Source organism: Xyrauchen texanus, chromosome 34 (genome assembly GCF_025860055.1).
Source record: "Xyrauchen texanus isolate HMW12.3.18 chromosome 34, RBS_HiC_50CHRs, whole genome shotgun sequence".
NCBI classification, from domain to species: Eukaryota; Metazoa; Chordata; class Actinopteri; order Cypriniformes; family Catostomidae; genus Xyrauchen; species Xyrauchen texanus.
The window spans coordinates 30,111,914-30,138,408 of record NC_068309.1 but is presented as its reverse complement, the minus strand read 5'-3'; the positions used below and the strand labels follow the sequence as shown (position 1 = coordinate 30,138,408).

General features: G+C 42.6%; 1 protein-coding gene across 2 annotated transcripts in view; it reads right to left on the bottom strand.

Moving 5' to 3' along the window:
- Positions 1-26,495, bottom strand: part of LOC127627457 (dachshund homolog 2-like) — a 214,810-nt gene that overhangs the window by 61,645 nt on the left and 126,670 nt on the right. For both annotated transcript variants that reach the window (XM_052103842.1, XM_052103840.1), the window contains exon 3: positions 19,041-19,172. In XM_052103842.1, coding sequence (XP_051959802.1) covers positions 19,041-19,172 — 132 coding nt within the window. The remainder of the gene's footprint in view (positions 1-19,040; positions 19,173-26,495) is intronic.

The window sequence follows — 26,495 nt, the reverse complement described above, 5'->3', positions numbered from 1 at the left end:
GGGTTTAATGGCGGATCATTTTATAAAGGCACTATTGTTGTTTTCCTAACTTTCCACACCCGAGTCCACTTGTAAATGTGGTCGGGGTTCAGTTTACATGTATGGTTGGCTGTTTAAAAAGCAATCTATTTAAACAACAGATGCACCCTTCTCAATTTAAGTATAAGGCATTTCTCTTTGCTCTTTGTATCCAAATAAATTGCCTTCGTAGAGCATCTTGCATTCTTTGCATCTCTTGCAATGCATCACTGACAGAAAAAATGCAAATGCCATTTTGTGAGTGTAAAGTTATCATATAAAGTCAAATACTTCAATAATACAGTGACACATTATCTCACATTATAGTGGCATCTTATCCTGAGTCATTACCTAGTTAGTGTGGTAAACAGCTGTTACTAATATTTCACCAGCGAGTGGAATCGAACTATGGTTCCTTCCAAGCAATCTAACCCAGTGTGAAAAGGCTTAGTTTTTGTACTTTTGAGTAAATCATTATACATTACATTGATTCCTCTCAATGAAAGTAATCCAGGAGCATAATTTGCAGAGATTAAATGTATATGACATATCGCTCTCCTTCCCGAAAAGGAGTCAATTCTCAGTGACGTGTTAATTCGGATGACTGCACAGTCATCTGGAAATCAAGGTTATGGCTAGCCAGTCAGAAGCAGGTTTAAGCTTCAGTAGTGTAGGAAGATGATGCATGGGCCGGTGAGTGAGAATAATGCAGGTCCTTCATACGGTCATCTGCTCCATCAACCATCTGTTTATCTGACAGACAGGGTGGCTAATCAATGTAGCTCTGCTCCACAGGTTTGTGTGTGAACATATACTGCTCAGTTGCTCTATATGCAAGCTTGTGTGGCTTTGCATGTGTGGGTTTGCTATTAAAATGTGTGTGTAAGACGGTACTCATGGGCACATTTTACTGACGTGTTAATGTATGTATCTCCATGATGAGCAGATATACACTCACTGAGCACTTTATTAGGAACACCCGTACGCCTACTTATTCATGCACTTATTGAATCAGCCAATCGTGCGGCAGCAGTGCGATACATAAAACCATGCAGATTCGGGTCAGGAGTTTCAGTTAATGTTCACATCAATAATCAAAATGGGGAAGAAATGTGATTTGGAGAGTGGCATGATTGTTGGTGCCCGACGGGCTGGTTTGAGTATTTCTGTAACTGCTGATCTCCTGGGATTTTCACGCACAACAGTCTCTAGAGTTTACTCAGAGTGATGCCAAAAACAAAAAACATCCAGTGAGTTGCAGTTCTATGGATGAAAACAACTTGTTGGTGAGATAGGTCAATGGAGAGTGGTCAAGACTGGTTCAAACTGACAGAAAGACTACGGTAACTCAGATAACCACTCTGTACAATTGTAGTGAAGAGAATAGCATCAGAATGCACGACACGTCAGCTTGAGGCAGATGGGCTACAACAGCAGAAGACTATGTTGGGTACTTTATTATGATCAAAGTGTTCCTAATAAAGTGCTCAGTGAGTGCATGTGTGGGTCTGAGTGTTTAAGAGTGCTCCACTCTGGCGATGGTCAGCAAGCAGCCCCTGTCCCACTGGGGGTGATTTATAGAATATACATTTCTGATGGCTGGATATGGGTTAATGTTTCACAACTTGGAGTAGAAAAGTCTGAAAAGTCAGACAATCTCTAACCTACAGATCACAGATGCAGCCAAGACTGGCAAAATAATTAAATTTTTCAAACACATGTCAAAATAGTTCTGGACCAGTGTTACACATTTGGAATTGTCTGAGCTATTTATCTAATGACGGGAATGTTAAACAGTACTGACACCTTCCTGCTCTTAATTTTAAAATTCTGGCCATATGGGGCGATGTAGACCTCTGACTTCTGAATGTCATCCTGCGTACAAGATGATAGGTGATAAATGACTTATTTTGACCTGTCTCAAGGTAAAAGATTTCTAAAAATCTGCAAGGACTAAAATGTGATGGATGATTTTTATATGATTTATATGATTTTTATAAGGTCAAAGGTCTAACAATAACCTGAGGAATATGCCAAAATAAAGTTTCTCAAAAGTGCACTGGAATTTTAGAGGGAGGGGGGTGGGGACTAGTGGCAGGGAAAATGTCTTGACAAAAAAAAACTAAATACAGAAATAATTAATTAGTATGAATAAAAAATTAGGTCAGTAAATATTAAATGTAAAAAAAACTTACATATAGGTAAAAGTAATATATTGATACTGTAGTCACTGTACAATTTTTCAGAAAAGCCACTACTTTAATGGTTATAATTAAGTTATTCAATTTATTTGTATAGTTGCGTTTATTTGAAATTGATTGAAATTATGTTAAGAAAAATATTTTGAAACTATTACTCAACTGATCAACTGCACAAATCACACTAAACAGCAACATGTGGCATTAAAGGAAGCACTAATTTATTGAGGAAAATTTTTAAGGAGCTGTGTATTAGCTAACTATCTCCAGACACATTGAGCCGTAGCATGGGTTTGAGTTTCAGGCTTGCAACGCTACAATTTCCTGTCACTCTACCCAATCTATCTCTCTACTTGCATAGATGTGACTAACACAGGTTACAACATGCATACACCAGCATATGTCGGCACATCAAACAAACAAGCAAGCCATTGTAGAACCATGAACAATCATTCTCTATTAGTCTCTATCTGAATATGAATGTAAGACACATTTACAGCCAGGTATGATCCTATTATAACTATTTCCTTGTAAATTATCTCTTTCGCTAACCAAGCACTGACCCTGGACCCAAGTTCAAAAGGTGAGCTAAAGTCTCAGAGAGTGGCTCTGCTAGAGGGAGAGAACTGATACTCCCTCACCTCAGCCACAAGATCAACACGGATCCCTCTTTCTCTCGACACAGTCAATATTTTACATAAAACAAAGGCTAGCCAAGATCAGATGATGCCGTTTATGGGAGCTTAGAGGAGGGAGAAGTGTCTCCAGTTACAGCGGGATTGTAGGTAGGGACACACAGTCTGCATTAGGGTGAATCTTCCTAAAACTGTGAAGAGCATATCCAGGTCATATTTCACCCCACAATAACAAATAAAATAAATACATTTGAAATAAATAAACCTATTTTTAGAACTATTACTTTTATTTATTGTGACATTATTTTAATGACAATTAAGCACATTTTCCTCCTAAATGTTCATTATTGTAATGTAATTTTATTCTGATTACCATAATGTGAAAAATAATATAGTATTTAAAGCAAATTTGATTTTAGTGATAAAAAAAAATATTCTTTTATTTTTCTTTATTACAGTAAAGATATAAAATATATATAATTTTTCAATTACAATTTCATAAGTTGTTAAGCTTTTAGTACCATAATTTTCATTTAGATTTTAGTAATGTTCATTCCTTTTCCAGGCCAATCACAATCAATTAAAAATTCCCTGATATTTCCAGATTTTCCCTGCAAGAAGGCTAGTAAATATATCCAGAGCAACATAAGGGTAAGAGAGAGAGAGAGAGACAGGGAGACAAAAAAACAAGCGAACAAGACAGTTCTCAGTGGCAACACTAGGACAGTCCAATCTGATTTAATAAGAGTGACAGTTACTCTCTGATGAGCGAAAAGCTCTTGAAAGTGTGATGGTAAAATGAAAGGATAGTGAGAGACCCAGAAAAGAAGAAATAAAAGTGCTGACCGCTCTGGTAGTTAGGTATTTGCAACATACACAACTCTGAGCCCTACAGTCTCCTCTCTCCTCTCTCTCTTCTCTCTCTCTCTCTACACACCTGGTTTTTGCTAACGTGACAAATCACATGGCTGACAGATTCCGGAGCCTGTTTAAATAATGCATGGGATTTCTCTTTTAACTTGTCAGTCGCCCCACAAAAAACATATCAGTTCTTCTCTGATGTCATTTGTGACAGTGATTTTGCCTGACAGTTCTCCATTAGACCAATGATTCTCATTTTTGCTCGCCTATTCTTCTATCGCCGTTCCGACAAGAAACACATGTCTCTTTTTTGCTTTATCTAACCCTCTCTTTCCTGCTCCCATTTGTCCTCCTCTTTTTTTTTTTTTCTTGTTAACAGGGGTTTTCTGAGCTTAGGCTTAAGACACAATTTCATAGGAGCCCCATTAACTCACTTCGCCCTCTGGAGCAGCTGCAACTGTATTAGCGTAAACATCGTTCTGTGCCCAACGTGTGCCACAACCAAAACCACACGCCGGCACTGAACTAACTCAAGTGCACTTTGTGCTTCTTGATAAAATCAGGATTTTTTTTTTTTTGATATTTCAAGGTATTGCGATACTTCATCCCACTATATTGAACCACTATTCTAATGCCAAGAATCACATTGTTTTTCATGAAAAAGAGATTTGGATAAAGGTAAAGAGAGCACTACTAAAAAAAAAAAAAAATATTTAGGTCAATTAATGCTTGTTTCTTTATATTAGATTAAAATGCTAACTCAGAATGAGCTAACAATATGAGACAACCAATATATTGGTTTTGCCCATTAATAACTCATAGTCCACTGATATATATATATACAGTGAGGAAAATTAGTATTTGAACACCCTGCTATTTTGCAAGTTCTCCCACTTAGAAATCATGGAGGGGTCTGAAATTGTCATCATAGGTGCATGTCCACTGTGAGAGACATAATCTAAAAAAAAAAATCCAGAAATCACAATATATGATTTTTTAACTATTTATTTGTATGATACAGCTGCAAATAAGTATTTGAACACCTGTCTATCAGCTAGAATTCTGACCCTCAAAGACCTGTTAGTCTGCCTTTAAAATGTCCACCTCCACTCCATTTATTATCCTAAATTAGATGCACATGTTTGAGGTAGTTAGCTGCATAAAGACACCTGTCCAGCCCATAAAATCAGTAAGAATCCAACTACTAACATGGCCAAGACCAAAGAGCTGTCCAAAGACACTAGAGACAAAATTGTACACCTCCACAAGGCTGGAAAGGGCTACAGGGAAATTGCCAAGCAGCTTGGTGAAAAAAGGTCCACTGTTGGAGCAATCATTAGAAAATGGAAGAAGCTAAACATGACTGTCAATCTCCCTCGGACTGGGGCTCCATGCAAGATCTCACCTCGTGGGGTCTCAATGATCCTAAGAAAGGTGAGAAATCAGCCCATCCCAGGGAGGAGCTGGTCAATGACCTGAAAAGAGCTGGGACCACCGTTTCCAAGGTTACTGTTGGTAATACACCAAGACGTCATGGTTTGAAATCATGCATGGCACGGAAGGTTCCCCTGCTTAAACCAGCACATGTCAAGGCCCGTCTTAAGTTTGCCAATGACCATTTGGATGATCCAGAGGAGTCATGGGAGAAAGTCATGTGGTCAGATGAGACCAAAATATAACTTTTTGGTCATAATTCCACTAACCGTGTTTGGAGGAAGAAGAATGATGAGTACCATCCCAAGAACACCATCCCTACTGTGAAGCATGGGGGTGGTAGCATCATGCTTTGGGGTGTTTTTCTGCACATGGGACAGGGCGACTGCACTGTATTAAGGAGAGGATGACCGGGGCCATGTATTGCGAGATTTTGGGGAACAACCTCCTTCCCTCAGTTAGAGCATTGAAGATGGGTCGAGGCTGGGTCTTCCAACATGACCTGAAGCACACAGCCAGGATAACCAAGGAGTGGCTCTGTAAGAAGCATATCAAGGTTCTGGCATGGCCTAGCCAGTCTCCAGACCTAAACCCAATAGAGAATCTTTGGAGGGAGCTCAAACTCCGTGTTTCTCAGTGACAGCCCAGAAACCTGACTGATCTAGAGAAGATCTGTGTGGAGGAGTGGGCCAAAATCCCTCCTGCAGTGTGTGCAAACCTGGTGAAAAACATATCGGTTACCTAACGTAACCTCGGTTCTCTCTAGATGAGGGAACGAGTATTGCGTAAGCTAGCTTACGCTACGGGAAAGATTCATCTTTTCTGAGATATTGAAGCCAAAAAATTATCCTTAATTTTTGTATCCATTGTCAACGCAGTGCGGCAGCTGCAGACCTTGAGCGGGCTAGCTAGCGAGCTCATTGATTGCTCTGCGGCAACTGCTGCAGCCTATAGACGAGCTTGGGCGAACTCGCATCCAATGAGAGGCGTCCGCGCGCTCAATGCATCAAAGCCCGCCAAAATGGGCGTGACTTGAGTGCATATAAGCGTAGTTCGTAGGCTGGAACTCTGGTTTTCATTGACTGAAGCGAAAAGTCGCTCGTGGCGTGAGCACGTCCGGCTATGCAATACTCGTTCCCTCATCTAGAGAGAACCGAGGTTACGTTAGGTAACCGATACATTCTCTTACGAGAGGTTCTCTCGTATTGCGTAAGCTAGCTTACGCTATGGGAACCCATTGTCAACGCCGTGCACGCCAGGCATCCACTTTATGAGCCCCAGGGAATTAAAGGGGGACCCGGGGGAGCCCTTATGAGTGGGGAAATAATATTTGGCCGGCAAGAATGCGGGTCATTGATTGTGTAATACATAAGCACATAGTGGGAAGGGAACGACAGAGCGGCGGTGCCGGTCTGTGTGGAATGTGTCCCATCAGTGCAGCTCACCAGGGGAGCTGTAGCGTATTAAACCGCTAGTAGTTTTGCCTGCAGAGCGGGCACTTCCATATTGTAAAATCTGACAAAGGTGGAGGGGGAAGTCCATCCCGCTGCCACACATATGTCGTGAATGGAAATCCCGTTGGGCCATGCCCACGAGGATGCCATGCCTCTAGTGGAGTGAGCCCTAATGCCCAACGGGCATGGCAGGTCTTTTGACGCGTATGCAGCAGCAATAGCGTCCACTATCCATCTAGATAGTGTCTGTTTCGGCGGCGAGACCTTTGGTGCGCCCTCGAGCGAAACGAAAAGCTGCTCAGAGCGTCTGAAAGCGGCGGGCGCGCAGTATACAATCTCAGTGCTCTGACCGGGCAAAGGAGATTGGCGTCGCGTTCAGCTATCGGATGCTGGCAGCGCCGATAGGGAAATGACCTGTGCTCTGAAAGGAGTACCGATCACCTTGGGAACATAGCCGTGTCTAGGCTTTAAAATGACCTTGGAGTCACTTGGTCCAAACTCAAGACACGCAGCGCTGACAGACAGTGCGTGAAGGTCTCCCACACGTTTGACTGATGACAGGGCAGTCAGAAAAGCGGTTTTGAGTGAAAGGTATTTCAAATCCACGGATTGAAGTGGTTCGAAAGGGGGCTTTCATAGTTTCGAGAACTATAGAAAGATCCCAGATAGGAACCGATGGGAGCGCGGGGTTCATCCTTCTAGCTCCCTGAGGAAGCGGATGACCAGCTCGTTTTTACCCCATGACTGGCCATGCAGGGGTTCAGCGAACGCTGCAACGGCCGCCACATACACTTTGAGCGTGGATGGGGATCTGCCCTTATCCAGCAGCTCTTGTAGAAATACTGAGCAGCGACGACACCCCACATGTCCGCGGGTCCAGGTCTCTGTCGGTGCACCATTTTGAGAACACAGACCATTTTGACGCATAGAGTCTTCTCGTGGAAGGGGCTCTAGCGTGTATGATGGTGTTTATTACTCCTTCTGGCAGAGCGACGGGTAGTCGTTGATCACCCACGCATGCAGCGCCCAGCGCTCTGGGTGGGGATGCCAGATTGTGCCGCGAGCTTGAGAGAGGAGATCTGCTCTCACTGGGATGGGCCACGGCGCTGTCAGTGACAGCTGCGTAAGCTCCGGGAACCATGTCTGATTCTCCCAAGCGGGGCTATGAGGAGCACCGAGTGATGCGTTTCCCTGATCCTCTGCATTACCTGAGGCAATAGCGAGGACGGGAGGGAAGGCGTAAGCGGGCATCTGGGCCAGTCCTGGGCCAGCGCGTCCTCGCTTTTCGAGAAAAATATTGGGCAGTGAGAGTTCTCTTTGGACGCAAAGAGGTCTATCTCTGCTCTGCCGAATAGGTGCCATAACGTCTGGACTGTTTGAGCGTGCAGGGACCATTCCCCTGGGGAAATATTGTCTCTGGACAGTCTGTACGGGCCGTCGTTCAGGTGGCCTGGCACGTGCGTTGCCCTCAGCGAGCGCAGGTGGCACTGGGACCAACTCAGTATGCGTTTCGTCAGATGGAATAGGTTCCTGGATCTGACACCGCCCTGACGGTTTAGGTAGGATACCACAGATCTGTTGTCCGAACGGACCAGGACATTGTGACCCTGAATGACCGGGAGAAAGCACACGAGCGCTATCATTTCCAGACAATTTATGTGAAGGAGCTTTTCCTGAACTGACCATAGGCCGAAAACCGAAGAGCCCTCGCAGACCGCGAGGCCCCAACCCGTGTTGGACGCGTCTATCGAGATGACTTTTCGGCAAGATACAGCTCCCATTGTCACTCCCCGCTGATACCATTCGGCCACTGTCCAGGGCTGCAGAGCTGAAATACAGGTCTGAGTCACCTTGATGGGCTGGCAGCCTGTGGCCCAAGCCCGGCGAGACGCGCGGGTGTTTAGCCAATGCTGAAGCGGGCGCATGTGCAGTAAACCCAGCTGAAGTACTGCTGCGGCTGAGGCCATGTAACCTAGAACTCTCTGGAATTTCTTCAGAGGCGTGAGGCTGTTCATCTGAAAAGATGCGGCTAGTCAGCTGAACACGGCTGCAGCTGTGTAGATAAGCGAGCCGTCATTGCCACGGAGTCTAGTTCTATTCCAAGGAAGGAAATTGTCTGACTGGGCTGTAGAGAGCTCTTGGTCCAATTGACTGCAAGACCCAAACTGTTCAGATGGCTGAGGAGAAATGCTCTGTGAGACAGAAGCTCCATATGTGACTGTGCCATAATCAGCCAGTCGTCCAAATAGTTCAAAATTCGCAAACCCTGACTCCGCGAGGAGTGCGGCGCCGCATCCATGCACTTCGTGAAAGTACGAGGTGCTAAGGACAGGCCGAGCGGAAGGACGGTGTATTGATAAACCTGGCCGTCGAGGCGAATCAAGAATGGCCTGTGACGGGGATTTATCTGAATCTGAAAGTATGCATCTTTCAGATCGAGATAAATAAACCAGTCCCCTGGTGCACATGCGCGAGGAGTTTCCTGATTGTAAGCATTTTGAGCGGTCTTTTTGCAAGCACCTTGTTCAAAACCCTGAGATCTAATATGGGTCTGAGGCTGCCGTCTTTCTTGGGAACAAGAAAATAACGGCTGTAAAACCCCGACTTCGCTCAGACAGGGTGGCACTTTCTCTATGGCCCTTTTGCACAGAAGGCTTGCTATTTCTGAGCGAAGCATGCACGCTGCTTCCGTGTTCACAGTGGTTTCGAGCAGCTCTGAAGCGAGGAGGGCGGCGATCGAACTGTAGCAAATAGCCCTGTTGTATTGTGCTTAACACCCACTTGGAAATCCCTGGAATAGCTTCCCACGCTTTGAAGCGTAACGCTAGAGGGTGAATGGCCAATTCGCTCTGATTGCCGCACACAGAGCGCTGAACAAAATGTGTGAGTGCGTTTAGTGTGTTTATGCATGATTGCTCGCAGACAGCATGAACAGGCTGTTTTGTGAGTGACTTCCCGATTGGAATGAATGGGGAAAGAGTCACATCTGTTACGTGATGCACAAGCATATTCATGATCACGGGACTTACACACAGAGGAATGTTTGCTGGCCGTGTAACAGAGCGGGCAGAGAATGGGCAGCGCCGCGTATTAGTGAGCGCATTTATTGACTCTAGCGCTCGGCGGTTCAGTAACCGCTTTATGTGAGCCTGCTCTGGTGGGGACACGAGACATGCAGTGCTTGTGTGTAGAGGTGAACACTGGATTGTGGGCACATTTTCTACACATAGGGCTGGTCGTGTGACAGAGTGGCCAGAGAATGGGCGCACGCACGCATTTGTGGGCACCTTCATTGACTCTGACGCTCGAGCGGTTCGTAACCTCTTTATGAGAGCGTGCTCTGATAGGGGCACAGCATGTGTTATGCTTGTGATTAGGGGTGAACACTGGGTTGTGGGCACATTTTCTACACATAAGACATGTTTGCTCTTTACAAGATTTATTTGGGTCGCCGTGAAAACGGCGTTTGAGTGCAGGCAGGCGAGCAGTGTCACCGGCTTGTTGGCTGCTAAATTCACCACTGCAGTAGCCTGAGAGAAGGGGACTGACAGGGGCGAAGCTTTGACGGTGGTCGGCCGGCGGGACTGAGCCGTTGTTTGTTCAACACAGTTAGGAAGACTCGGCTGCTTTCGGGTTTCAGCGTTACCTTAGATCGAGGCCGCAGGAGGCGGCGGTCTGTGGCGGCTGTCTGAGCCGTGATCGAGGCGGCCGCCCTGTCGGCAGCTGAGAAGTCTGAGTTTGTTGAACTGGGCGCTGTGAAGAGGCTCGTGCAGGAGGCTGATCACGTGAGCGGCCTGCAGAGGAGCTAGCGCGACGCGGCAGGAAGAGGTTCATGGCTTGGGTGGCTTTCTGGACTTCTGAGAAGCGGTCAACAATGCCACTCACCGCGGAGCCGAAGAGACCGGTCGGAGAGGCGGTGCGTTGAGGAACGTGGAGCGCTCTGCTTCTCCCATGTCGGCTAGTGTTAGCCACAAGTGTCTCTCGGTCACAGTCAGCGAGGCCATGCACTTCCCTAGAGCTTGGGCTGCAGCTTTGGTAGCGCGAAGGGTGAGGTCTGTCGCGCCGTAGATCAGTAACAGCCTCTGGGTGCCTGCCTTTCTCATCCCACTCCCGAAGAAGGTCTGCTTGTAAGATCTGTAAAGCGGCCATTGAGTGCAGAGCAGATGCGGCTTGGCGGCGGCGGAATAGGCGCGGCCAACATAGGCGGAAGTCGCTCTGCAGGCCTTAGACGGGAGCACAAGCTTGGAGCGCCATCTCGCGGAGGCGGACAAAGGTGTGCTGCTACCGAGTCCTCGACCAGGGGATGGAAGAGTAGCCTCTCTCAGTGGTGCCGTCCACCGGCCAGAGAGGTGGAGACGTGGGAGCGGGACCTGGCTGAAAAAGGGCGTTCCACGACTTTGCAAGCTCCGTGTGTAATTCCGGCAGGAAGGGGCGGCCGGGCAGCGGGTGTAAGCGGCGATGGCTTTGAAGAAAGCAGCTGTCGAGTCTGTTGGGTGCCTGCTCAGGGGCGGTGACCACTTCGAGCCCGAGGCGGTCGGCGGCCTGTGTGAGGGCGTGTTAACTCCCCTCGACTCCGGTGCAGGTCCTGCTGGATTCCTGGGCGAGGAGGAGGCTTGGGAGCCTGACCACTCCTCGCTGTCGAAGCCATGATGGAACAGCGGCCCTTATCCTCCGCCTCGTCATCCGAGATGGTAGCAGTCGCGGCCGCTGGCGGCAACTGCTGGCGTCCGAGGCGGGGAGGGTGAGCGATGCTTTCGAGGGAGAGGCTCCGGCGAGGCAGTCGCTTCAACCACAGTTTCTGGCAGCCTTTGTGGCGGCGCTTCTTCCTCTGCGGCTGAAGGTAAAGCGGCGCGGTGGTTTCTGCTTTGAGCGGCCGAGTCGAGCCCGCGGGGTCGACATCGGTAGCTCCTCGCAGAAATCGCATCTGCCCTCAGTGAGGGCGAGCTCTGCGTGCCCCAGTCCCAGGCAGAGGCGCCAGATGATGTGGCGGTCTCCTGTGCTGAGAAGGGCGCGACATGAGGCGCAAGTGGGCGAGGCATCTTGAAAAAGACGCTTCGTACTCTTTTGTGAATAGTTCGCGAGAACTAGCTTGCTGAATAAAAGGATACGTCGTCGGATGGCGTAGCTTCGCAGGATGGCTGAAGGTGGCTGAGGCGGCCGGCTTCTTCTAGCGCTATCCACGCTTGCTTGATGCCCCTCGAGCGGCGAGCGGCTTCCAGGTCAGCGATGCGAAGAGCTTCGCTGAAGAGATGAAAATCAGGGTTCCAGCCTACAAACTACGCTTATATGCACTCAAGTCACGCCCATTTTGGCGGGCTTTGATGCAGTGAGTGCGCGGACGCCTCTCATTGGATGCTGAGTTCAGCCCAAGCTCGATCTATAGGCTGCAGCAGTTGCCGCAGAGCAACCCATGAGCTCGCTAGCTAGCCCGCTCAAGGTCTGCAGCTGCCGCACTGCGTTGACAATGGATACAAAAATTAAGGATAATTTTTTGGCTTCAATATCTCAGAAAAGATGAATCTTTCCCGTAGCGTAAGCTAGCTTACGCAATACGAGAGAACCTCTCGTAAGACAACTACAGGACACGTTTGACCTCTGTAATTGCAAACAAAGGCTACTGTACCAAATATTTACATTGATTTTCTCAGGTGTTCAAATACTTATTTGCAGCTGTATCATACAAATAAATAGTTAAAAAATCATACATTGTGATTTCTGGATTTTTTTTTTTAGATTATGTCTCTCACAGTGGACATGCACCTACGATGACAATTTCAGACCCCTCCATGATTTCTAAGTGGGAGAACTTGCAAAATAGCAGGGTGTTCAAATACTTATTTTCCTCACTGTATATAGAGTAAATCTTTTGTTTTTCACGTGTGGCGTTTGAGGGCTCAAATTAGAACATTTGATGATCATCTATTCAAAATATTATTAATATGAGATGACGTTATAAAAAAGACTTATACAAGCATGGACATTACTGAATATTTAATGGTTGAATGGTTTATACAACCATTATAGATTTTTGAAATGATTTAGATTTTCATAGACGTGTCCCTAGAGAAATAAGGGTGGGATTCTGGTTTCACAATAAACTGCATCTGGAATTTCATTAAATTTTCACTATTGTTGCCTCTATGTCTGTGCCAGTCACAGTATGGAAAAACTAAGAAAAGATTCTTAGGAAGAAAACACAATAAATCAATTTTAAAAACTATCGGCCAACTAATTGGTTATTCTTCACCACCGTCATTGACGTTTTCAGCTAAGTGCAATACTGCTTAACCTCCAGTCTATACCCCGTTTCTAAGAATGTCCATACAGATTCTCCATTCAGCAAGACTGCAAGGGTTTTGTTAGAAGTAGACCGATATATCGGTTTTACCGATTAATCAGTGCCAATAGATGCTTTCTGGAACTATTGGTTACTGGTAAATATATATGCCGATAGTTGCAGATAGTTTTTATTTATCTTTATTTTTTGTCCTCGATGTTCCTCTGTGGCCGGTGCTAAAGGGTTCTACAGACAGAACGGCTTGGTTCTACAGTGTAACAGTGGCCTCTCGAGGTTAAGTAAAAACAATCACTTAGGGATTGCTTTTTTCAAAAGCTTAATTTGTTAATTACTTTTCATCAAATACATTTTAAAATAACAGTCCCTGGTGTGTTTTGGCTTGTTTGTAACTAAAAGTCCCATGTTATGCACCAAATCGTCATTTTTTCAGGTTATTCTTAGGATTTTGATTAAACAATAAACTTCATCTGGGATTTATTACATTTTGGACTCTTATAGCCTCTATATCTGTGCCCATCATAGAACGAAAATGCTTAGAATTGTTTTTTACATTCTATAAATCGATTTTAAAAACTATCAGCCAATTCATCGGTTATCAGCCTTTATACCACCTTAGTTATCGGTATCGGTAAAATCGAATATCAGTCGATTTTCGGTCGAAAAACCTCTAGTTTTTGTGTACTTATAAACTGGTTGGAACCGAAGTACTCTATTCCTTCGCATCATTTTTATTTTTAGAGAGTAAAAATAGTCAAGTAAAGCAGGAAGTTCAGAATTTGTTGTGCAAAGCACCAAAGTCTGACGAAGATTAATGAGAAAAAAGTGAGTTAAAGATCACAATATTTGACATAATTTTTAATCACAATATACTAATCGCAATATTATAGAATAACAATCTAGATATTGATATAATACTGTAACACCAGATCCCTGCTTATTCCCACCCCTACTGAATATTTTGATTGGACTGTGAACGAGGGAGTGTCCCAATAAGGCAATCATAAAAGCCACTTTGAGGGCCAGTAAAATATTTTTGACTCCAGTCAAAAGCACTGCGGCATGTTGTTGCATTTTTTTTTTTTATATTATTCCATACTTTCTTCTCTTGGGCTCTGGCGATGAGGGAGGGTTATCGTTTGAGCGGACAAAGTGAGAGGGAGAGATTGAAATCAAGCCTATCTGTGCTGACTGCCTGGTGCAGATAACTCAGGTTTTTTTGTGGCACGATTCACACAGTTGAGGAAAAGCACAGATTAGCAATTTCCCTTTGAAGTTCTCCTTCAAAAAAGGGAAACGCTTGCCACCAAGAGCGAGAGGGGAGGGGACCAAAAACACATCTTGCGGGAATGTAAAGAACAAAAAACGGGGGTAAGGGGGACAGGAAAAAAGCAAGGAAAATTAAGAAAGTGAGGAAAACAGCCATCAGGATTTTGTAGCTGTCGCTGAGTGAGCCGTGTCTTGGCGGTACACGAGAGAGTTAGGTAAAGAAAGAGAGGTGAAAGTTATGGGACAGCTTTAGAGGGTATTTCTTTAACTTCAGGGATGCAAGGAAGTTAGATCAGATTCCAAGACACCCCCTACACCACCCCTCAACCCCAAACAAGGCGCAACGACAACCAATCAAATGCATCCTGGGTGGTGTGGCCTGCTTTTGAGGACTTGAGTCTTTAAGTCTGCTCCAAAACCCAAAATCTCTCTGGTTCTTCAAAGTTCCTTTGAACTCCAAAACTTTGGCTCAGAGTGGGCAATTAAAAACCTTTATAACAACTTGTAAGTTAAAAAAGTCATCAGAGTGACTTAAAGGTAAGTTCACCCAAAAATTGTAATTATGTCATCATTTATTCCCTCATGTCTTTCTAAACCCGTATGAATTCCTTCCTTTTATAGAACACAAAAATAAATGTTTTGAGGAACTTCTGAGCCTCTTTTTAACATACAAGGAAAACAAACAGTGACGAAGGACTGTCAAGCTACAAAAAGGAAGCTACAACCAATAAGTTCTAGCACCCAACAATAAATGGATGTAGATAGGATGTCCCACCTTGCAGGTAAAAGAGCCAATCACCTTTTAGATATTTACATTTACATTTATGCATTTGGCAGACACTTTTATCCAAAGCGACTTACAGTGCACTTATTACAGGGACAATCCCCCCCGAGGAACCTGAAGTTAAGTGCCTTGCTCAAGGGCACAATGGTGGTGGCCATGGGGTTTGAACCAGTGACCTTCAGCGACCTTCTGATTAACAGCCCTGTGCTTTAGCCACTACGCCACCACCACTCCAACAGATATCTATCTCCTTTTAGAATCTCCTTTTATGTTCCACAGCAGAAAGAAAGCAATGCAGGTTTAGAGTAAATTACAGAATTTCCATTTTCGGGTGAACAGTTCCTTTAAGCCAGCACTAAATAATCAACCTGATCAGATCTGACTCAACATAAACAAATGGCTATAGTTTTCAGCCGTTCTGGACCTGTGCTTACTGTTTCGTGGCCCAATACTGGTGTTCACTCAGCACGCTGACATTCGCGAGCAGGAGTGAAATTTGACTCAGCCTGATTCTCAGTTTCCATTGATGCAGCTCTCTCAATCTCTCTCTCTCATCATCAACATTAGCTCGATCGGCAGACAGAGTACATTAGAGGATGTGTGACTGAGTGGGAGAGAGACACTGACTCTACCTCCTCTCTCCATTAGAACTTCATCATCTCTACATACCTTCTGTTTCTCTCTGCATGTTGCCATGCAAACGGTCTGAATTCAAATATGATTTGGATATAGACATTAATCCACAAAGTTGTTAAACCATTAAAATGCCTTAAATAATCAACATTAAGGCTAATTTTATGGCAGAATATAGTTTATTACGATATATGTATTATGCAACATTAATTATATGCCAATTTGATAAGTTCTTTGTCATTTAGAAGACCAGGTTCGGGTGTCAAGATATTTGTTTGCTTGGTTTATATTTTTTGCATTGTGCTGGGGTGGCTCTGCCCACAAGGAAATCTCAATGGTCAAAAAAATCACACTCAACACTGCTATATTTTAAACATCAAATGCATTCTGATCTAAACTAAATAGTAGAGGTTGAACAATATACCGGTTTTACCAATTTATCAGCACCGATTTTGGAACTATTGACGAAGTACTGCTTATACAGTATTTATTAGCCTTTGACGATGCTTACTTTATAGTGTTTATATTGAAATACATTGTAGATGATTTTAAGAGTGAATGTTTTGTTTCCCTTATGTGTTTGTGTGACCTGAGAACACATTCATTTCAAAATAAGAGTCCCCAATGTACTGCAGGCTTAATAGCTAAAGGTCTCGTATGGACCAAATGTCTTTTTTTTTTTTTTTCTGGTTATTATTCTGATTTTGCTTGTATAATAAACTGCATCAGGGATTTTATTAATTGAAGACTGTTGCCTCTATGTCTGTGCCTGTTACAGTAAGAAAATATGTAAAAACCAAATGTTTTAATATTCAGGTTTTTGGGGGTATTTTTCCCCCTTTTTCTCCCAATTTGGCATGCCCAATTCCCAATGTGCTTTTAAGTCCTCGTGGTCGCGTAATGATTCCCCTCAATCCAGACGAATCCTAGCTGCCTCTGCGTCTGAGATCGTCAACCCGTACATTTTATCACGTGGCTTGTTGAGAGTGTTGCCACGGAGACATAGCGCGGGTGGAGGATTCATGCCATCCACCGCGGCATCCACGCTCAACTAGCCACGCGCCCCACCGAGAACGAACCACATTGTAGTGACCATGAGGAGGTTACTCCATGTGACTCTACCCTCCCTAGCAACAGGGCCAATTTGGTTGCTTAGGAGATCTGGATGGAGTCACTCAGCAAGCCCTGGGATTCAAACTAGTGAACTCCAGCGGTGGTAGCCAGCATCTTACCACTGAGCTACCCAGGCCCAATAAATATCATTTTTAAAACAATTTGCCAATTAATCAATTATCGGCCTTTCACACCAGCTTAGTTTTTGATATCAGGCAAAACCCACTATCTGTCCACCTCTACAAAATAGTGTTATTACTAAACATGTTAACATGCACATCCTTACACCGATTATGCTTCATAAGCCAACAAATTGTGTAGTCATGTAAATGCCTTTAACGGTGTTCCTTTATCAGGAAAGGTCATAAACGGTTTGATCTTTGCCCATTCCCCTGACTTTGCACTGCACATAAACACATTCTTACTTGCTTCCAATGAGCTCAAGTGTTGTTCGTAGGCATGAGATGGTATCAAATTCTCACATCGCTGAAGCTTTATCACGGTATACGGTATTATCACGGTATTGAATGATATTATAAAAACAGGTTGAAAGATAAACAAACTTTATTGTTGTTCTCTTTATAACAAGTTTAATTACTTCTATCAATACAAAACTGGGCTTTTAATTTTACAGGTAACAAAGAACTTTGAAAAGAAACAACTACAACAATAGTATTAATGTTTTTTTTTTTTTCAACAGTTCACTTTCTTTGTCATCTTAGTTGGCACTTAGCAATTGTCTTTTAGAGTGTTGTCACTCAGTTTTCAAAAACAGTTTGGAAAAACGAGCAGAACTGTCACAACTTACCTTTATATTTCTGAATGGGATGATTGTCCCACAGATGAGCGAACATGTTGGAGGTGTTCCCTTGTTTCGCTGTCACTTTTCTACCACATGATTTACACAAAGGGCATCTTCGACTTACAATCCCTCTAAATTATAATGGAACTCAAAATACTTCCAAACTTCCGATTTAACCTTTTTAGATGGCGGAAAAAGGGTTGGCTGCAATTCTCCTTCAACTATGCTTCTCAAATTGCGCATGTGTCATTTATTGCCGCATTCAAGCAGTGTTGTGAATCTTGATTCATTGATGGGAAGAAAAAAAAAAACTACTGTGCGATTAGAAAAATGTAAACAATTTGGCTAAAAGGTTATCTAGAATTACTTACGGTATTTTGAAGTCCCCAGGATAACAATATTGTGCATGTTATTCACCGTGATATACCATTTTACCGCATCCTATCACTTGCCTAGTTGTTCGCATGACTATTTACGTTTGAATGACAAACGCAGAGAGTAATCCGATTATGTAAAAAAAAAGCATATAAACGTGCAATGTAAAAACTTGGTAAAACCATTAATAAAACATGACTGGACAGGAGTGGAAATTGACTATTGTCTTTATATCTGTTAAACAAACTAAAAGTTTCAAATAACAAGTTAAATTACCAACTAAAAAATGACCTGGATAAGAAAAACAAGCAACCGTGTTTGCATGGCAAAAACATTCATTAACTGTATGCTTTTTATTTCAATTGTTTTGTGGTTTTTTATTTATTATGGTGTGGTTTTGGTTTAAAATGAATTTGACCCCAATTTTGTAATTTCTGCAAACTGAAATGATCAATGAATTGCTTGTATTAATGCATCCCTCTTCATATTCAGACACACGTACTGTGTGTTTGTGTGTGTATGGAAGTGTTATTGGTCTAGGCAATAACAATGGACGGCATTTGTGTGTGCTGTGCTCTAAGTTGTTGATTGTGATAATAAAGAATGACATTTCACTGTGCGTGTGTGGTGATGGTAACATCACAATCTAAATGCACAGTCAGGTGGGGAACATTAAAGACGTCATTAGCCTCAATAAAACACAGCAGAAAGGAGAGGAGTGTGTGGGTAAGAACCCATTACCTTAGGTCGTGTGTGTGTGTGTGTGTGTGTGTGTGTGTGTGTGTGTGTGTGTGTGTGTGTGTGTGTGTGTGTGTGTGTGTGTGTGTGTGTGTGTGCTGAGGTGATTAGATTTTGAACATTTCCTAACAGTGCTTCTTTATTTTGATATTGTAAATATCTATTGGCTTTGCTGGTTAGTGATTCAAGTGATTTAAAGCTATTGAGTCATGAAAATGGTCAAAGCGAATTGTATCGTGTCTAACCTCTGTACATCAGAAATGTGTGCCTTGTTGTAATGGATTAGATGTGCTTTAAATGACCAGGATGTGATTCTACTGACAGAATTTAAATTTTTAGGTGAACTATCCCTTAAAAGTTTCCCCTGATTTCTCATAACATATCAGGACACATTAAAGTCAGAATTGTCTTTGTATGTTTGTGACTCTGACCTGCACTGGAGTTCAGTTCCTCATTCTCTGATTCTGTTCCGTTCTGGCTTCCTGCTCCGTGAATGCTGTTCATGGCCATCAGTTTCATCTTCTGCAGTTTCATAGCTTCAGCCATGGCGGCTGCCGTTATACCTGTGATTCAAACACACACATTGGTAAGCGTACTTGGTAACACTGACCTCATTTACACCTGGTATTAACATCCGTGTGGGGTGATCCGATCGCAAGTGGTCAGCCGAGACAGATTGCTGTTCACCTGGTATTAACACACATCTCAAGTGATCACTTCAGATTGGATTGCATCGTGGGAATGTTCTCTGATTTCATGCCTACACACATCTCTTTAGAAATGTACGAATAGCTTACATTAGATGGGGGGGGGTGCACCACCTCCAAAACTAAATCTACGCCTTCTTTATGCACACACAAACTCTTGTACATGAAACAAGCACATTATCACACTGGCTTTCTTTAGAAATCAGCCCTCACAACTGTATTTTGCTGAATGTCATTGTTGTGTCCAGGAATTGCTCTCTAGAGGGCATCAGCGCTGGTCCTGACTGCCGCCCACCGGCAGAATGTGGCCCTGTGGAAGAGGAGGGAGTAATCGGCTCCCAAAGGGCTCTCCGCTCGTGGTCCTTTGCTAGTGTGTGTGTGTGTCCCAAGAGGACTTCCACAGTGTTACTCACTGTCTCACACAAACACACTTCCAGATCTCTACCCTGAGCTCATCAAGGGCTCCTTAGCCCTGGAAGCCATCATCACTCAGCCCAATTAGGCCCCTAATTAATTCAATTAAATGACGGAGGGACACATTAAGTAATTCATGAAGTTAAGATGTGATGCCTTTTCGCACTCCACTCTAGAAATATCCCCACAAATCAGGGTGGGTAGAAGTGAAGGCTCTGTCTTTTTCCCCAGGTTCAGACAATGGATGTCACCTTGATCTAATTCATTAAAAATTTTGCCTCCAACTAAATACGTGAACTAGCGCACAAAAGAAGGCCGAAGAAAACTACATACATGCAGTCGGTACGGAATTGGAAGCACTTTTGTTTCCCAGAGGGCCTTGCGATCCCCTGACGAACACTTGGGGAAAACATTTACAACAATATCTTTTTTTTTTTGCATTCTGCGACAGCCGACAAGCCAAATAAACCAGAAAATTATTCATACTTGGAAAAATAAAAGCCGTTGATATGCTGGACTGCGGGCGGGGGGTAAAATAAATTAACCTACTTTTCAGTATGTGTTTAAAAAGAAAAAAAAAGACAACAAGCAACTCACTATTTTTATGCAGCCAGGCCCGTCTGCGCACAGTTGTCAGAGAAACAACCACATTTAAAACAAAATGTCAGAATGATTAATTCATTTTATTATGAGTTTGATTTGTTTACACCTTAAAATATCTCATTTTAATATAGTACAACAACAGGTAATTACAATGCCAAATGAGTTGATAAAAGCACAAATGACGAAGAAATCAAGAAAAAGCTAACAATGGTGCAAAGGAAAAACGGGACCCAACAAACCAGCGGGCTGGGTTCGGATGTATAATTAATGAAAAATGACGTGTTTGGGGCTGTTAACACTAAATCCTTTTTAAAGGCATTTGCAATGTTTTTCAATAGTTTTTCTATGTAGAGATGGACATCTTTGACCATTGCGCCGCATCTCGCTGATATTTCCAAAAATTAAATTTTTTAGACACCATGTCAAGTTAAAAAGAACTTTTCTTTTTTTTTTAAACGCATATTGAAACACCTGTGTTCTGTTTCATTCGTTGCACTGTGTCTAGCTTTTTTTTAGCGCAGGTGTCAAAAAACATCCAACGTTATGAGGAAGTTCAGGTTGCAAAAAGACTTCATGTTACTGGTACATTGTTACACATTGTTACAGATTGTTCTTCACCCAACAAAATTTCAGCGCTTGATAGACGGTGAGCCAATGTTTTTTCCCTTTTGCTTTGATGAGGGGCCGCTGAGCCTTTTTGAAACTGTGCATGTTTCCTGTTACTATACTGTTACGGATGTTGCAAAAAATGTTATTGCTTAGAAAATAAATGATGAATTTGAGTTCAGGTCATGCTCGGACTTAAAATTTGATGGTAACGGTTGGGTCAGGTCACACGGTTTCTGATATGCAATCAGGCCGGAAATCTCCAAATGGGGGCGGAATCACCAAAAGAGGGGTTCTACTCCAGAAGAGGCTGGCTTACTCTAAAAGGGGTTTAAGCTAACTCCAAAAGGGGGAGTCACCTCCACACATGGTTAGGGTTAGGGGAAGGGTTAGGTTAAGGCCTCCCTATATCTTTGCTGTCATTTTGAAGCTCCCAACCCATTTTGGATCTCTATGTTCTGCTATATCCTTCTCCTGACATGGTCTGGGTTTGGGCCTCAACTTAATGCCAATGAAGACAACTAACGTGAGGTCACACTACACTTCGTTCTCCATTCAGTCCAGTTCAAACCTATCTTAGGAAACATACTTGACCAGAAAGCTACAAATTTATATCGGTACAGGAAAGTGAGTACACCGTATTTTAACATTTTGAATTATATATATATATATATATATATATATATATATATATATATTTATTCCTTAAAACTAGAAGCCGTCAAGAGTGATATAATATGCTGTTCCTTGCGGTGTCCGAAATAATGTTGCATGCTCAAAGCCTGTGACCGCAGTTTTAGTAATACAATAAATTTTTTCAGAAATAGGTAAGTGTGCAAAAGTGGTAAAGAATGATTCAAACATATCTACTTTTCATTTCCTGCAGGGTCAATCTCTTTCCTGACTCCAAATAAAATGTGCAAACTAAACACATATATTTATAGAGAATACAAAGTGTAGGAAAAAACACCCACAATTGATGCATTGTCTTAAACCACCCCCTCCCCCCCCACACACACACACACACACACACACACACACACACTATACGGCCTCCTCTGCCTCCCGATACTATGTCAAGGAGAAGCCCTGAGATCAAACGGCGTACGTAACAGTAATTGATGTTTGAGGAGAGTCACGACCCACGGAAATGGGAGCCGGCGGATGAAAGGCGAGTGCCGTTTTGCAGGGGTGGACAAACAGATTGCTTATTGTTTGCCTTTCATATGGCCCTTCAGATCTACAAGTCTCTCTGCTTCAAACTCCAGCTTTGAACACTTGAGGCCCCGCAGTGAGTCATCAACCCCCCACCCATGCATGAATAGAGGGTGCTCGGGCACGTCCCAAGAAGAGGAGAACACATCTAGCCTCCTTCCCTGCTCGGTACTCCCTCGACAGGTCCATCTTGGTTTCTAGATTGAGCCATGAGAGCTGGCTGGGTGGACGAGGGGATTTTGTAATCTCGAGGGGGGTCAGGTAAGGGTTGGTCTGGATTCCTCGGCAATGACGTGCTTGAATTGGCCCTTTTTAATACCTAGACAACAATGTCCCATTTAACTAAAGAGTGGTATGAGAAAAGGCAGATTCCAAAGCAAAGAAAAAAAATGTATCCAAAGGAATTTCTTTTGATCTCAGATTCAGTGAGCATTACATCAATGGGTTCATTTTAGCGTTGATGGCTCTGTTTCACTGTGTTTAACTTCGCTGTCTTTATCAAAGTAATGAGACCTTAAAGACCTGAGTTAAAGTAATATTCCTGGTTCAATAGGAGTTAAGTTCAATCGAAAGAAGGTAGTAATGTTGGTTACCACAAACAATTATTTCAACTCATCCCTCCTTTTCTTAAAAAAAAAAATGGAGGTTACAGTGAGGCACAGGAAGTGAATGAGGACAGTTTTGGAGAGTTTAAAGGCAAAAATGTGAAGCTTATAATTTTATAAAAGCACTTACATGAATACTTCTGATAAAACTCTATTATTTGAGCAGTAAAGTATCATTTTAGGGTTTGTTGACATTACATCGTCACTAGAATTAAGCTGTAAAATTTACTATAACTTCAAACAGAAAAGGTTAGAGATTTTATTACCCCAAAATCTAATTTAAATGTATATTGTTTACATCTTGTGGCTATACTTTTGAAACGGTGAGTATTTTAATGTTAACAGATTGGCCCCATTTACTTTCATTGTAAGTGCCTCACTGTAACCCAGTTTTGTGCTTTGTTTTTAAAGAAGAGGAGGGTTGAGTCTAAATAATTGTTTGTGGTAATCAACATTATGCCACAAAAGCTGTCATCTGAGCATAACTTATATTAAACCCGGAATATTCCTTTACAGACACGGAAGCACAACCAACTGAGATTGTGTGTTTGCAACGTGATACAGGTCAGTAACTCTTACTCATTTTGACGTCCATTCTTTTTCAATGCTGAAATAGCTTTAGTTGAGAAATATAGAGGTGATCTTCTAACCGAATATCTTATATATATATATATATATATATATACATATATATATATATATATATATATATATATATATATATATATATATATATATATATATATATATATCATAGCTGTCATTATAATATATTTTTTTTAGCATGACATGAATGCTGTATGACCAATTAGCAAATACTGCCGGAACTATACAGTTTATAATACAAAAAAAAGTAATTCTGATCTGAAGAAACAAAACATCTAACCAAGGACTACAGCATCTTTTATGTTATGAGTGAGTCATTCAATCATTGACTTAACTGATTAGTTAAAAAAAACCCCTACTGAATTGATTTGTTCACTACTGAAACAATGGATGTGAATGAACATTTTTCACCCAAAACACTGATTTGTTTATTCCGAAACACTGAAACTTTTTTTTTTTTTTTACAAATAAACTGCTTGGTAAAGTCTGAATTCACTACAGGTTTATGCAATGAAACATTGCTTATGTCCACCTAACATATGTTTGTATCATGTCAAATGAGGCATCTAATTTCATCTTCTTTTTGAAAAGGTTTTGAGCATATACACTTACTGAGCACTTTATTAGGAACACCTGTACACCTACTTATACATGCAACTATCTACTCTGCCAATTGTGAGGCTGCAATGCATAAAATCATGCAGATACAGGTCAGGAGCTTCAGTTAATGTTCACATCAATCATCAGAATGGGGAAAAGGTGATCTCAGTGATTTCGACTGTGGCATGATTGTTGGTGCCAGATGGGCTGGTTTGAGTATTTCTGTAACTGTTGATCTCCTGGGATTTTCACGCACAGTCTCTAGAGTTACTCAGAATGGTGCCAAAAACAAAAAACATCCAGTGAGCGGCAGTTCGAAGGATGAAAACCCCTTGTTGATGAGAGAGGTCAACAGAGAAGGGCCAGACTGATACGAGCTGACAGAAAGACTACGGTAACTCAGATACCCGCTCTGGGCTGAGTTTCCCAAAAGCATCACAAGCATAAGCTGATCGAAGAGACCGTAGGCGCCAATGGTTTCTATGATCTATTTAGGCTTACGATGCTTTTGGGAAACAGCCCTGTACAATTGTAGTGAGCAGAATAGCACAACACGTTGTTATCAGAATGTACAACACGTTGAACCTTGAGGAACCGTAGAAGACCACGTCGGACCATAGTGTTCCTAATAAAGTGCTCAGTGAGTATATACTCTGTGTCTGTAGGGCCTAGACTCAGCAAGTCACCAGACATCCTAACAAATATCTATTCCCAATGCTTCCTAACTAAACACTTTCACAACCCCATTCCAATAACAAGAATCCGCACATACAAAGGGCTTCAGAACATACAAAAAGTAATAGAGAAAGAATATTATGCAAGAAGAGGGAGAAATACAGACCAAAAACACACACAAAACAGATTGCCTGTGAGAACAAGCCCGGAGAGATCATGTTTTCCACAAAGGGGGTCAGTCAAGAACTCCCCCCCGCTCCATGAAACCGGATGCATTATTGCATTTTGCATTTCTCCTTTTCAGACGAAATGGGGGTAAAAAGAAAATAAAGGAACTGTTTCTTTTCTTTGCTTTGACAGAGTGTGTCTGGAAAACAGTATCAGATTTGTGCACAAGACAGGTGGGAAAAAATCAGGCCGCACATCTCCTTTGATTCACTCAAGACTAAATATTACTGTCCGATTTCATGTTGAACAGTAAACCGAGAAAGGACAAAAAGGTAGAAGGACGGGGGTGGTATACTGTATTTAATTTACCTTTGGAATTTCCGAACGGCGGAACAAGGGATGAGATGAACACCTCACAACGGCATATGGCCAGCGGGTGAAACAGGACTCTGGTGCTTTTCAGTGCACAATGGTGAAAAAGAAAGAGAGAAATGGGGCACGATGGAAGTTGTAAATAAAAGCCAGAATGAATGGTGCGATTTCCGCCTCATGACCCCACTGTTTATGTGAAACCCACTGGAGGACTGATAAAACAAAATCTAGGTTGTGTGTTGGGAGTTTTTCCAAGGGAGGGTCGTGCAATGTTAAAACGTTGGGTTGAGAAAATTAAGGCTGTTTTTGTCATATTTGTATGGCTCAAATGAACATAGACTATTGCTGCCTGGCCTTGCTTTGAAATGTAGTTTGTTCAGAGTCATGGGTTAGGAAAGACTGATATAGAGGAATAGGACTAAATGAGTATTGACAAAAAAATAACAATCGTCTGGCTGCTGATACAAGGTGCATCTAAAACTGCCAAGTATAGGGTTGGGAAAACATTTCTAAAATAATACTGGACGTGGATGATTTTCATGACAAATGTGAAAACATTCATCAACAAATTACTCCTTTGAGTGAGTTATTTTTAATGAACCCATCAAAAACAATCAGCAATTAGTCTCAAACTTACGATTAATTGGTTTGAATCCTTATAATGACACAATTCACTGAATCGTCATCACGTTCCTTTAAGTTATTACTTTCTTCACATCCAACTCGTAATGTACTTGCATTAGAGTCCTCCTTATTTACTTACCTGAGATCAGCCCTGCCTGGGGTTGAGGGGTCTCCTGAGTCAGCTCATGAGGGCCAAACACTCTGTCTGTGAGAGAGTCCAATATGAGCAAGACTCTGTAATTACTTTTAATGAAGGCAGATGCTGATGTGGAATTCTGCCATTATTGGAGCAGAGACAAGATGACACACACACACACGCACGCACGCACGCACGCACACACACACACGCACATGTTGTTTCAGCTATCATTATGAGGACTCTCCATAGACGTAATGATTTTTATACTGTACGAACAATAGATTCTATCCCCGACCCCTAAACTTAACCCTCACAGAAAACTTTCTGCATTTTTACATTTTCAATAAAACATTGTTTAGTATGATTTTATAAGCCATTTGAATTATGGGGACACTAGAAATTTCCTCATAAACCACATTTATAGCATAATACCCTTGTAATTACCTGTTTATAACCTAAAAAATGGTCCTCGTAAGCCACTTAAACCTGCCCACACACACACACACACACACACACAGCGTGGGAATGAGAGCATTGACGGTCGTACACAGG